Source organism: Labrus bergylta, chromosome 5 (genome assembly GCF_963930695.1).
Source record: "Labrus bergylta chromosome 5, fLabBer1.1, whole genome shotgun sequence".
NCBI classification, from domain to species: domain Eukaryota; kingdom Metazoa; phylum Chordata; class Actinopteri; order Labriformes; family Labridae; genus Labrus; species Labrus bergylta.
The window spans coordinates 7,260,763-7,273,988 of NC_089199.1; the positions used below are offsets into that span (position 1 = coordinate 7,260,763).

Consider the following 13,226-nt stretch of genomic DNA (forward strand, 5'->3'; position numbering starts at 1 on the left):
TATACAGGACTGAAATAAAGTATATATGTGGGCATAGTTTCCTAAACTGAGCGCACAGATTTGAAACCATGCCTCCAGTTTAAAAATCTGTGTGCACAGTTTACAAATCCTTGGGCATGGATTAAAATGGCAGAGGAAGAAGAGAAAGAACGTGTGGTGAAAAAGAAACAGATCTTCTGCTATTAGAATTTATTTCTTATTTAAAATAAAAGACAAACACAGATCCTGTGTTAACATGATGGATTGCTGATAAAAAAATAAGTGTAAGTTAGAACTAACTAACTAATGAACTAGTTAGAACTAACTAACATACAGTAAGTTCTTTGATGTAAGTTTTCACACCTCATCATTTCAAAGTACTATAAAAGAATGTAATCCCACATAAACTTCCTTTGTAGTGTTAAAAGGCAAAAGATAACACAGTAAAAATGTGACTGTTCTTGCCCAATCTTTATGTGACCATTTATGTTAAAATGAAGGGAAACAAGTGTTACCTCAAAAACAACAAAAATGTTGATGGGTTAAACAATATATCTTGACTTTTTGTGATAAAAGCACTAGTCTGATGGTGTTTGTATACTGGCAAAAAATATTATAGAAAATATGATGTACCAATTAGTGTCACGAAGAAAACCTTCTGTATCTATCAGATCATGCTAGACTTGTTTTTGTCTTTATTCTATGATTGAGATCAGAAAATACACCCAAGCGACCTTTTAGATTACACTGACAAACATGATTTGGACTCAACAAATTTCCACCTGCAGAGAACCACTGCAAACAAAGATGGGCTTTATCAAACAACATAAGTCATGAGGTCTTTTAAATGCACCTTGACGTCAACGGTATAAACGCTGAAATGGAAAGCTTGAATGATAAAAAGAAATGGCTTGAATTATTGAGAATTCTAGTCGTTGTAGCATGCTGGTTTGTCTGATCCAACATTAACATTCATGAGACAAAGGGAAGATACATTTGGTGAGTCTCTTACTCATGAAATACTGTCTGGCAACTATGTCTGGGTTGGCTTCTCCTGTTAGTCATTTATTTTGTTTGACTAATGTGTGCTTGTGTTGTTTTGGTATCCTTTCTGAAGAATAAGTATTGAGCTCACATGTATTTGCCCTAAAAATGAACTATTTCAAACTGACTCTACCAGACATTGGAAGTTAGCTGTGCATTGGCCAAACTAAAGTGATCTGTCATTTTGACGCCGTGAGCCAGCTGTGAGACGGCAGGGAAGACCTGACAGTCCCCAAGGCCATACTTAGAATTTTGGCTTTCCGACCTGCCTTTTTCCAAGCGCACACGGCACTATATGATATCTGTCCCTCTGCATTCAGTCAGATTAATACCAAGCGGTGGGGGAGGAACAGGCTGGGAGGCAAAAATTGTGTACACGTGTTAGTCTGTGTGGTAGAGCAGATTTGAAGAATGTGCAAATGTGGGCATCACCCCATGGATCATAGACATTAATGGGTTTTTTAACTTGCAATAAAAACACATAATTAAGATTTGTAAAATATTGGTTGAATCCAATATATGGTTGAGTTGAAATACTGCTGTTAAACTCTTTCTCTTGTTTAAGTCCATCTAAAAGTTAACTGTTTTTGCAAAGTTATCATTGATTGGGCACTTGATTGTTCTGTGGAAGGCCTGATTTCTGCAAATTAACTTGCAAGAGAATTACATCTGAGTTTTTAGGGAATTACATAGCATTGTTAGCAAAAGTAAGTCGCCATGGCTGACAGCAGGATATTGTAATATTTTCCCTCCAAGATTGACTCATTACTGGCTCCAAGGGGTTGATAGTTAAAACTTACAATAGGTTATGACCATACTGTATAAAGTAAAATGAATAAATTGCATCTGTTCGCATCATAGAGTAAAGATCTTGTGTTACATGTGTTAAAGCGAGTTATTGTGAATCATAACTTTCTTTTTCTATAGCTTAAAGATAAAGATGTTTGAAAATGTATAGTTGTTTCTTTTTTTCTAAAAGGGTTGTGTCCATTACCAATACCACAAACCGTTTTCCAATCTATTTACCATGCCAGAAAAATATCTAGTACTATAAGTTTGAAAACATGTATGTCAAATTCAGTATGCCAAAGTACAGAAATGTCCTCCTACATCTGGTAGCATTTTCTGCAAGCAAGCCAACATGCCTGCTTGACTATTCTGACCCATAGTCCCTTGCACAGTTGAGAACATGTCACATCCATTGAGACACTTAAAGATCAGACAGATTTGATTAAGACTGCAACCGGTGTATGTAAAGTTTAAGTCAAAGTTCAAGGCCCAATGTTTTGATTATGTAGAACATCCCCATTGTATTCATGTTGAATGTAAAGTACGTACTTTGTACTTGCAGCTGCAGTACTAATAAAAAGTGAATGTGTGCCTTATGAATGCAGGCTTAGATTTAGGCCCAAGGTTGACTTCTTTATAATTGTAATGCATGATCTACATCAAAAGTGTGAATGAGTGAATGTGAAACAAAATAAGTTGCAGAGAATTTGAGGTCCAAGCAAAAATCAGTAGGATTTTTTCCCAAAAATGCTTTAATAAGTACTAACTTTCAGTCCTTTCCTTAGAATATATCAAAGAAATAAAGTCTAGACTGACCTTAAAAAAAAAAAACAGAACCGGTATTAACTAGGGGCTCAAAGATGCAGTTATTTCTTGCATTACTGGGCACATTATAGCATAATAGAAACGCCTATCTTCTTACATTGCATGCTGTTTCCCCTTGCATTTCCTCCTTTCATTCTATGCTTTGTTTCTTACAATAAAGTCACTTACTTTGCTTTCTCTTTCCTTCTGCGAACAGCAACTTCGGTAAGACACCCTAAAGGCCCCGTGAATAAAAGGTGAGAAGCTATTTAACACTTTGTGTCATGGCCCTGCCTTGAACTGAGTCCCCAAGCCAAAGCTGCTTAACCTGTGTCACCCATTTTTTCCTATTTACTCCTCAGCCAACACTTCCCCCTCCCACCACATGAATTCTCCCTCTAAACACAAACAAAATGGGTTGTGTTGCCAACTCTCAAATGGGATCAAACCCAACCGCAGTTAAAAGGCTTAGGTTAATCTGATTTTCTCTGTGGTTCCACCGAAAGCTAGACCTAAGCCAGGGAGCTGACACTCCACGAACAAGACTGGGTGATAACACAGCACACAAGAGGAGACAATAGAACGCTCCTCATTAGCTTCGTATACCAGAGGTTGATATCACATATATTTTGAATAAAACAGTGTGTAAACAGCATGTGTGTGGGTGTGTGCATGCATGTCTTCATTTCATTGTAGCGTGAGTCTGTGAAAAGAGCTTGTTTCTGGTATAATTGTGATAAAAATGAAAGAGCAAGCTGATTTTTAAAGACAGACAAAAAAGATGGATGAGATTGCTAAATGTAAGACTTGCTGATCTGTGTATTCACAGAAAGGAAAAGTGTCACATCAATAAATATGATTGTGGTCAAGATATCACTCCTGGTAAAATGAAAGATTTTGATAAACATACAAGAAAATAGAGAGAAAATATTGTAGATATGGCTTCATTGATGATAATGTAAGGGAAAGGTAATTTGTCCCTTCATGGGGGCTGGTTCCCCATAATGTTACACTATTGTCACAGTCCCCACAATGCTATATATACAAACACACACACATACACACACACACACACACAAATAACAAACATATGACTTGCTGACCTGTGATATCAAAGACAGATTAAGGGGCAATGGCAATAAAAACACTGAAAATCCTTCTCAAATAAAAACAGAACAGTACATTCTACATGCCGTTTCTCACTGACAGCTCAACTGAATGATTTAGTTGCAAAATAAATTAGTATTTACTCATAATTAGCTGTCAAGTCTCACTACACTTATAACGCCTGATGAGTGAGTGTGAGCTCATTTGGAATGGCAACATCAAACTGAAAGACTACTCTGTAAAAATAAAAGTGTTAAATCTTGAGCCCAGCAATTTAACAGCAGATTCAACTGAAAAATAACACGTGTTGTGTTTGCTCCAATTAATTCAGCCAGTGTAGCAGGCGCACGAAGAAGGTGAAACAGGCCATTCACTGAACAAAGCAACAATAACCCTTTCTTACATCTGATTTCATTTTCAAAAAGGGCCAGATGAAGAGCGAAGAGAATATGCAAAGAGTATATTCTCTTTGTCCTGAGGCATATGAATAAGGAAAAAGGGGGCAGCTGGGGTTGACATCTATTCCAGGTGAAAGAAAATTGGACCTAGTTATGCCTTATTCCAAGATATGCTGCTCTGCCCAAGTTTTCAAATTGATTAACAACATTCTGGGGATCTGAAACAAAATTGTAGCTATTTTTTTTACACTCAAGCTTTTGCTGGCTGGTTCTTATATCTCTAGGCTCCTCCTTTGGCAGCTTATTTTACTGAAAAAATAAGTGCATCCTGGGAAGCAGCAGACATCAAAGTGCTTCAACATATCAGGCAACAGCCTTTTACTTCAATAGAATCCTCCATCTTGACCTCTGCATTTATATTGCAAGGTATGAAAACACTATAGAAATCTTACAAATGTGGGCAACCTTGATGTGATGACAACCATGTACTTCATAACAAGCCTCTATGGCGTGTGTTATGGAATGGTTCCAAGCAGAAACAGGTCAAAAAAATGTGCTACTTTCAGTTATTGTGTCTTCGTCTTGAGCTTGTCAGTATTACTTTATAGATCAAAAGACATGGTTTGAAACTAGAAGAAATTAAGAATAGATTTAATTGTGTATCATTTTCTATTGTTAGCTTTATTCCAAGTGGACACAGAGTGTTCAGAGTTCATTGCATGGCTGGAATAAATGGCAAAAATTGGTTGCATCTATGTTTGAGACGTGCCTCGAATGTGCTGAGACATTATCCTCATTATCCTCTTTTTTTTAAAGACATTTTTGAGCCGTTTTTACCTCCCTTGGATAGGCCAGCCGAAGACTAACAGGAAATGTTGGGAGGAGGGAATGGGTTTCTTTAGCTACTTATTAAGTTGCTGCAGCATCGTGCACAGATTTGTGGGGAGTTGGCTAGTCTGTCAAATTAGTGGAAGCTATTACTTCACTTTTGAGTGTGTTTTTCTATTTCAAGTTTCTTTTGTGCAACAGGTAAAAAAATGTTAGTTGGACTGCTAAAATTCCTGAGCAGCAGAAAATGACAGCGATCCCTAACATGGTCTTACCTTTGTGCCCTTCCCATACCTTTCCTTAGCATCAACGATAGTGGAGAGTGGTCTTTCTCTAAACTTTGATTTATGAAAAGTAAAATGCGGTGAAATTATAGTAAGAGGGGCTGAGAATACGCATATCGAGCACTGATTTTAAATACATAATTGAGGAGTTCTCATCTAGAAGATTAAGGTGAAAGCACTTCTGCGTATAAAGGTATTTTATCGTTTTGCGTACAGGCAGTTTAGGCCGATAACTTAACGTCATTTTTACTTTCATCTTTGTTTATTGTTCACATCAGAATATTTTTTTCTAGATTGTGTTATCGGATGAAGAGGACTTTGCATTTACTATTTTGTTTTTTGTTGGCTGTTGTCTGGGGTTCTGAATTAATGTTGTTGTGACATATTGTGAACAGAGGAGGGCACTTTGTAGTTGTTGAAAGCTTGTCCATTTTATAAATGAGCCTCGTTATATAAGTAACAGAGCTTTTTGTTGTCAAAAAGTCATTAACAGTAGAACGAGCTTACAAGAAAAGATTACAAACTTTCTCTGTATATCAGAGATGAGAGGTTTGATTTAAGTTTTCCGTCTTAAATGTCATGCATCCGTTATTCAATCCAAGGAAAGGGCCTCCAGAATATTCCTAGCCCAGGAGCCTAAGATATTAAGGCACTTATATGCATGTATAAGGCCCCCCTTTCATGCTTTTAGAAGATGGCATACAGTCAACAAAACCAAAATACAAAAATAAATAAAAAACAACAGGTCAAGTCCTTTACTGAGTTTCAGTCAAGGGCAGGGTGCCAGCATTTGATTTCTTTGAGAATTGACTATCAAAAATTAACTCATTCACAGAGATCTATTCAGCAGCATCCAGCTGAATTCTGGTTGAACAACATTTTTTGGGGGGTTCAAGATGTTTACCTCGTCATTGTGAAAGGTTTATATGAGCCAATAATTACCTAAATTATGTGTTTTTTATTTTCTCTTTCCTAGTTTGAAGGCCAACAATAGAAATACTTCATTCTTGGCATTATTAGAAAATAAAGCGCTACAAGAAGACACAGACAGCGAATCCTTGGACCCAAAACTTCTTCACAACAGTACTCGCTTTTACAAAGACAACAATGCAGTGACTGACAAACTAGTAGGAACCTGTTTTTTTTTTAATATATTTTTCTGAAAATAAAATGGAAGAGAAAATTGTTTTCCCCATGCCCCCCAGTGGTTACCCCTGAGGCTGGAAATGAGCATCAGAAAGCCTCTGACCCAAGGCTAACACATTTTCATTCAATCTCGGCTGATTCTGACAGCGCTCCGAACAACAACATACAAAGAGAGACTTTGTAGAGAAGATACAAAAATCAAGCAAAAAGCGATGTATAAAAACAACATGACAGTGCCATTCGTAAGCACTTAGAAGGTTATGAAACCACCATTTTATATACTAGTCATTTCAAGTTTATTTTGTATCTTTTACATTTTGTACTACAAAATAAAATATAAATTCTCTATAGGCCTATATATGTAGTTTTAGTTACTTTAACCAACTAAACTTCATTAAGGAGCAGTCCTATAAAATGTCATATTTTTGTGCATTCACTCTCAAATTCCGTTGAAATATTTGAATGTATTTCCATGGATGAAAGCAAAAAAATAACCTTTCTTTCACAATGCTGGAAGCCAGCAATGATCTTTCTGCGAGAAGAGTATAATCATCTCATTGTGATTAGGAGCTGAAGGTTAATGTGGGCTCACGCAGATGGTAAAAGGAGCGAGGTGGAAGAGGTGGGGATCAGACCAGACAATGTTCTCAAAAGGCTCAGGTGGGTGGGTGTTGCTAAGGCACATGGGGGCAATAAGTGGTTAAGAGTCTGTAGATCAAGGTGAGGAGAGGCCTGAGCCTCATTAAACATGTAAATGTGACTTCCAGCATGGAGGCCCCACTTTAAAGCTGTGCTTTCTTAATTATTCCTTTGCCCTGCACATGATAATTGGCTCCAACTTAGCCCAAGGCCTGTTGACTATGTGGAGGATAAAACACCCTCATGACTCAGTCCATTTTTAATGGTGGTCCCCAAAAAAAACCTGTCCTGCTATTAGATTGGGATAACCATGGTGTTTGCTTTTGTCTTGATTTTCAAACAGACACCCACTGTTTGATGTACACCAGCTAATGAGCCACACAAAAGTCAAACTAGAGTTTTTTCCTTTCCCGGTTTGCCATTGAGGAATTTATGTTAATCTGTGTTGTTTCAAAATATGTGTGAAATGACTAAACAAACCATGAATCACAGCCCTCTTGGTCTGGCTTGTACCACAAAGATGAATTGGTGACTGACGTCTTTCAGGAAGAGCCTGTTTTATTGTGTGCATAAACTTTATGACAGGCATTATAGCCATACAAACATTACATTTGATCTAATCTGAATTCCCCCTAATCTATCCCATTTTGTTTAAACAGCTACATTTCTAATGTCGACAGTAATCCAACATTGGAATCAGTGAAAAATTAATCCTACAGATTTATGATCTTCATCCAGCATGAAAAAAGGAGGATATAAATCAATTAATTGGGAAACACTTTGTTTTTGGCTCTCATTCTGACACTTTCAAATTGTGCTTTCGCCAAAAAAGCTGATTTATAAATTGCCTTTGGTATGAAGTGTTGCGTTAGATAATGGTGTGCAACTGAAAACAATCTGAACCAGAATTATGGAAATAATGAAGCAGCTATTGAAAGACACAGGCTGGTGAGTATGAGCAAACACAGAAATATCTGTGATTAATGCTCAAACTCAAGGGCTTCTTATTGGCTTTTTCTGGGGCTGTGGCACAATCCTGTACAACCACCTGAAGTGGCCACAATATTATCAGTCTTGTGATGGCACCTGAGCAACTCTGAACTGGTTTCTTGTAGTTACATATCATATAATGGCAATATCGATTTCAGTTTCTGTCATGGTGACAAATAGGGAAATGTAATGTTAACATCTATTTTAGGACTAAGAAGTATTGGAGAAAGTTACAAGGCATTCTACAGTCAATCACTCTTTATTATAACTCCATGTGAAGCCAAAGACTACAGACTTAACAACCACGCTGCTATCTGTAAAGAACCAATTTAGTCAAATGGGAATGAGCTGAAGAACAAACGATACTGTTTCTCAGTAGCTGACACCTTCAATTACAAGGTTTCAAACAGTTCTTCCAATTATGTTTTACTGAAGTGAAAATCGAGTCTTGACTCAGCCTTGACTCCCTTAAGATAAAGCAGCATTATCACCTTGGTTTTCAGACTTTAGATACAGGTAAAAATAATTATATTTGTTAAAAATGTAATGCTTGGTCCAAAAGGAAACTAAACTCAGTTTAAGCTGTAGTTGTTAACAACTTGCTTATTATTTTATACTTTATATTTATATTTCTACTTTTAAAATGCATTTTGCTTTGTATGTATTGATTTTGAATGGACCTTTCTTATGTAGGTATTGTTATTTTTTATCACGTTAATTGGGTATTATCATTATTATGTGAAATGTGAATAAACACAAGTCAAAATCAATGTCTCAGTACACTAACCACCACTGAGTACACTTCAGCTCACCTCACAGCATGAACAAGAAAAATAACGCTTTGTGCTGTGATTAATATTGTGTTAGCTGTAAATGTTTTTCAGTTCTCTCTTTCAGACTGAATAGCACACAATACTGTTTTTATTTGTGGTCTTGATACAACTCCTTCTTTATGATTATATGACAGCATTGTACCAAAGCTCCTGCCTTTATTTACACTAATGAAACGGAGGCTCCATCTGTGAAGCTACAGAATCGTGATCAACACAACATTTATCTTCAACTTGTTGTTTAGCAAACATAAATCCGACATTTGTTTATTTATTTTATTTATTTATTTGTTTATTTTGACAGGGACAGTGTACAGCCAATTAGCTGTACCAGAGTTAGCTATAAGCTAATTTACATCTGTAGTCCCTGTGCAGGAGACAGAGACAATGTCTCTGTGAAGAAACAAAACATACACTAACAACATCTTCACAACAGTAAGACAGTACACGACCACTGAACAATGGCATTACACTAGTCCACAGTGAAATTCACACATTATATTAAAACAATAATAGGCTAAGTGCACTTGACTTCAAAAACTACACTAAAAAAAACCCAGCTATAGCGCAACATATATATCCAATACACCACAACAACAAAGCCATAACAACATACTGAATCAATACACTACAACATTAGCAAACATAGTTCATGAAAAATTGTTGAGGACATGATTGAGTTGATTTGAGCCATGATTTGATTTTAAATTTAAATTCAGCAAAGCTACGGCACTCTCTGATTTTAGCTGGTATGGAGTTCCAAAAGTGTGTAGCTCTAATAGAGACGGCTGATTTGCCAAACTCAGAGGATCTGTCCTGTATAACACAATCCCCTCTGTTGGCGCTCCTAGTTGTTCTTCCTCCATCTGCACGCGGTGATATTAACTCTTTTAGTGGGTAAGGAGCCAGACCATTGATAACTTTGTACACTAGACAAGCATCAGCAAGACCCACAACATTTTCAAAGGTTAGGAGGTTATACCTCTGAATAATGTTACAGTAGTGGTAACTTGTTGGATTTTTGTCCATTGCCTTAAGTATTTGCTTGTACAGGGTTTGGAGAGGGGCGAGTGTTGTTTTACCTGCATGCGACCATCTTGTGATACAATATGACATGTGTGAGAAAATCATTGAGTGCACATATAGTTTGTCACTCTCATTTGGACTTTCAAAATGGACGGTTTAAATGATTGTTGTGGAAGGTGTCTGATTTTAATTTAAGAATCACAACAACAACAAAAAACGTACTTGGCCTGGTTTGGCGTCTTCACATATAGAGGCTTCGTATGGTGTGGCAAGTTCAGGTGGGTTGTCATTTACATCCAGAATCCGAATACTCACTGCGGAGTGGGACGTCATAGTGTGGTTATCTAGAGGTATAAAAGAAAGAAAACATAGCAATTACATTTTTATAGACACATTTAAAAGTGTAAACAGCTTTGGCAGTTGACATTCTGCATCTTAAAAAAAAGTCAAGATACTGACAGTTTGAAATAAATCAAAATGGGCACTGAGTCAGAGCACAGTTAAGTCCCTGCCGCACCATCGGGAAAACAATTTAAATTATCTTTGTATTAGGCTAAGGTGCCTTTTTGTCGCTGTAACTTCTAGCAAGTGACAGAAAAATGCCTAAAAGCTGCTGTGTGTGAGATTTCAAACTCAGAACCAGTTTGTTAACGTCCAATGAAAAAAAAAAAACCTTCAATAAGAAGACATGAAGCCTTGGCAGGGAGAATAAGAAACCTTAGGAAGCTGACACACGGATATTGGTCCAGATAAAAAGTCATGGTTGAAGCCAAGCTATAAATGAATGGGTTTCAATTGTTTCAATGCTAATCTCAGCCAGTGATTCCAAAAAACTTCTGTACACAACAAAGTACATTACTTCTAGCCAAAACAAGCCAAGGTAAGGAAGAAGGACATGGAGCAGGGCTGACATTTTTGAGTTAATGCACTTCTCCTATCTGGTAGACATATGATGCTTTAATAATCCATCCACACCGGGATATCATGTATCATGTTTTTAGTTTATTACAACAACTCTTACTGTATAGTGTTTTAGCTCTTGGTCGCGTGTTTTTCTATTTTACTTTGTTGAGCGTTGTTTACAGGTTTTGAGGTGTTGCACTCTGTCTCTAAGCTTTTAGATAAAGTAGGGATAACACAATTAAGTAGAATATAAGCCCATTGCCTGGTTAAGGTTAGATCTTGATGGAGTGTCTCTCAAATAGGAAATGAGTTTATTTTAATCAATGAAAATGTATAAAAAGGTTGCATATAGACACTAGTCACCGGCACTACTGCATGTAGCAGCAAGCTTTTGTGTCTTCTGTCTTTCTTTTTTATCTTTCTTTATTTATGCACGTCACCACCGACAACACAGCAGTCCTCTGGCTGAGCAGATCCTGTGTAGACATTGAGGGACTGACATGCTGATCCTCGCCTTAAGAGGCTTTTGTAGACAGAAAGTAAGAGTCTTTGGACAAAACCCTTAATGCTATTATTGTCTGCCTTCAGTATGATTGAGACAAGACTAAGCGACTAAAATGGATGACATTTTCAACAAAGAAGCAGCCTGTTGCTTTGGCATTGTTGCTAAGTGCTGAAGTGTTTTAATCTAATGCCTCTGCAAATTGCAACCATTACCTGAATTACACTTCCTGGCACCAGAGAGTGACTTGAAATAGGTACCAACGATTTTTTTTTTCTCTCTAGATCCTCACTATCTGATAATGACGCTATAGAGCATTTAGCTGTTTTATAGTGCAGGAGTCGTACCTCAGCCTGATGATAACAACAAATAAATGCTTGGGACAAAATTACAAATGCAGCGATTTCATGTGATTTTTCATGGCATTTTCGACTTGAAAACCATAAGAAATAACAGCACAATGCTCTCTCAAAACATTTGTCTTAATGGGTGAAAATGTAGGCGTGGGAGTGGATGTAATTAGTATAATCAAAACCCACTTTAAGTGAGATGACTGCGCCTTGAATCTTAATTCCCATTCTAAATAATATGATATCAAATGGAGTTTCCTTTGCACTCGTTAAATGCTATGTACTGTACATAAGGGAGACAGAGGCCCCTTCTGTATGTCTGTGTATGAGGCGTGAGTTGGTGAGAAATAGAGAGACAGATCATTATCTCTGTGTTCAATGACTGATCTGGCTGCTTTGAGTGTTGGTCTGGATATCCTTGTTAACTAGAGTGCATAGCTTATGAATAAATCAGTATACACAGCTGTCACCACACAGTTCATGCACCCGGCAGAAAATATTACAACATGCAGGGACTGGCAATAACCCGATGATGAAAAACAAACAACAAATTAGTTCAATAAAAGAGCTACACTGAATGAATTGAAATTATGTTAATGATATAAATATAGTGTGTAATGAAGTCCAATTAAGCGAGCTCAGTCTTTAAAATAAGTACCTAGGTATTATGAAAATGACTGATGCATTTATGTATTATTAATAATTATCACTGTTAAGTGATCTAGGTAAGCTGTGCAATGTTAATTAATAGATAGATTTTTAGTATCAGTCCCCATCAGAGATATTCAACAAAAAAAAGTATCTTTCTAAGGCTAGCAGCTCCTTCAGTCCCCCAGATCAAACTCTACAGTCATATTCTTCATACTTGAATTTGTATCAGAAGTTTTCTGTTAAATATGTATCCTTGGAAGATTTGAGATAAGTGCCTTTTAAACAAGTTCATAACTGCACACGTAAATACTATTGACAATATGGTTTGATCTGCTATCCTTATAACAAAAGTTTGAACAAATGTGGTAAAGTAGACCTCATATAACTTCTGGCTCTTCCTCTGTAGGTAAAACTACAACTGCTTTACGGCTTTTATTAATTCTCCAAAATTCTTCTTTTTCTGTGTTCTTTATTAATTCGAACAGAAATTACATCTGTTCACTCTTTTTTGAGACATGCTCCAAACACATAGGCCCAAAAGGACACACAGGATCCATTAATGGAGAGATGAGAGTGAGGGGGCTGCTCTTTGTCCAGAGCAGTTGGGGATTCTGTGCCTTGCTTGAGGGCACTTTGGCAGTATTTGGAGACTTAACTGGCACCCCTGAAGCAACCAGTCCAAAACTCCACATGTGGTCCAAACTGGGACTTGAACTGGAGACCCTCCAGTTCCAAACCCGACCCCTTACAGACTGAGTTACTCTGCAAGCCTCACTATGCTGGTGGTTGACATTGTGCCACTCTTGGCGCCCTGTCACTCTTGACATCTCTCCATTATAAGCTGCTTGGCTTGTAGTCGATGGCTTGTTAGGTGATCACCAAATCAGTATCTCATTAAAGAGAATGAGGCCACTTGTGTTGGAATTCAACAGACACTGGATGAGAATGGCTTCAAT

General features: G+C 37.2%; 1 protein-coding gene across 2 annotated transcripts in view; it reads right to left on the minus strand.

The window, feature by feature from the left end:
• The window catches only part of LOC109980871 (cadherin-22), a 186,867-nt gene that overhangs the window by 22,993 nt on the left and 150,648 nt on the right, over positions 1–13,226 (minus strand). For both annotated transcript variants that reach the window (XM_020629420.3, XM_065954658.1), the window contains one exon: positions 10,087–10,208. In XM_020629420.3, coding sequence (XP_020485076.1) covers positions 10,087–10,208 — 122 coding nt within the window. The remainder of the gene's footprint in view (positions 1–10,086; positions 10,209–13,226) is intronic.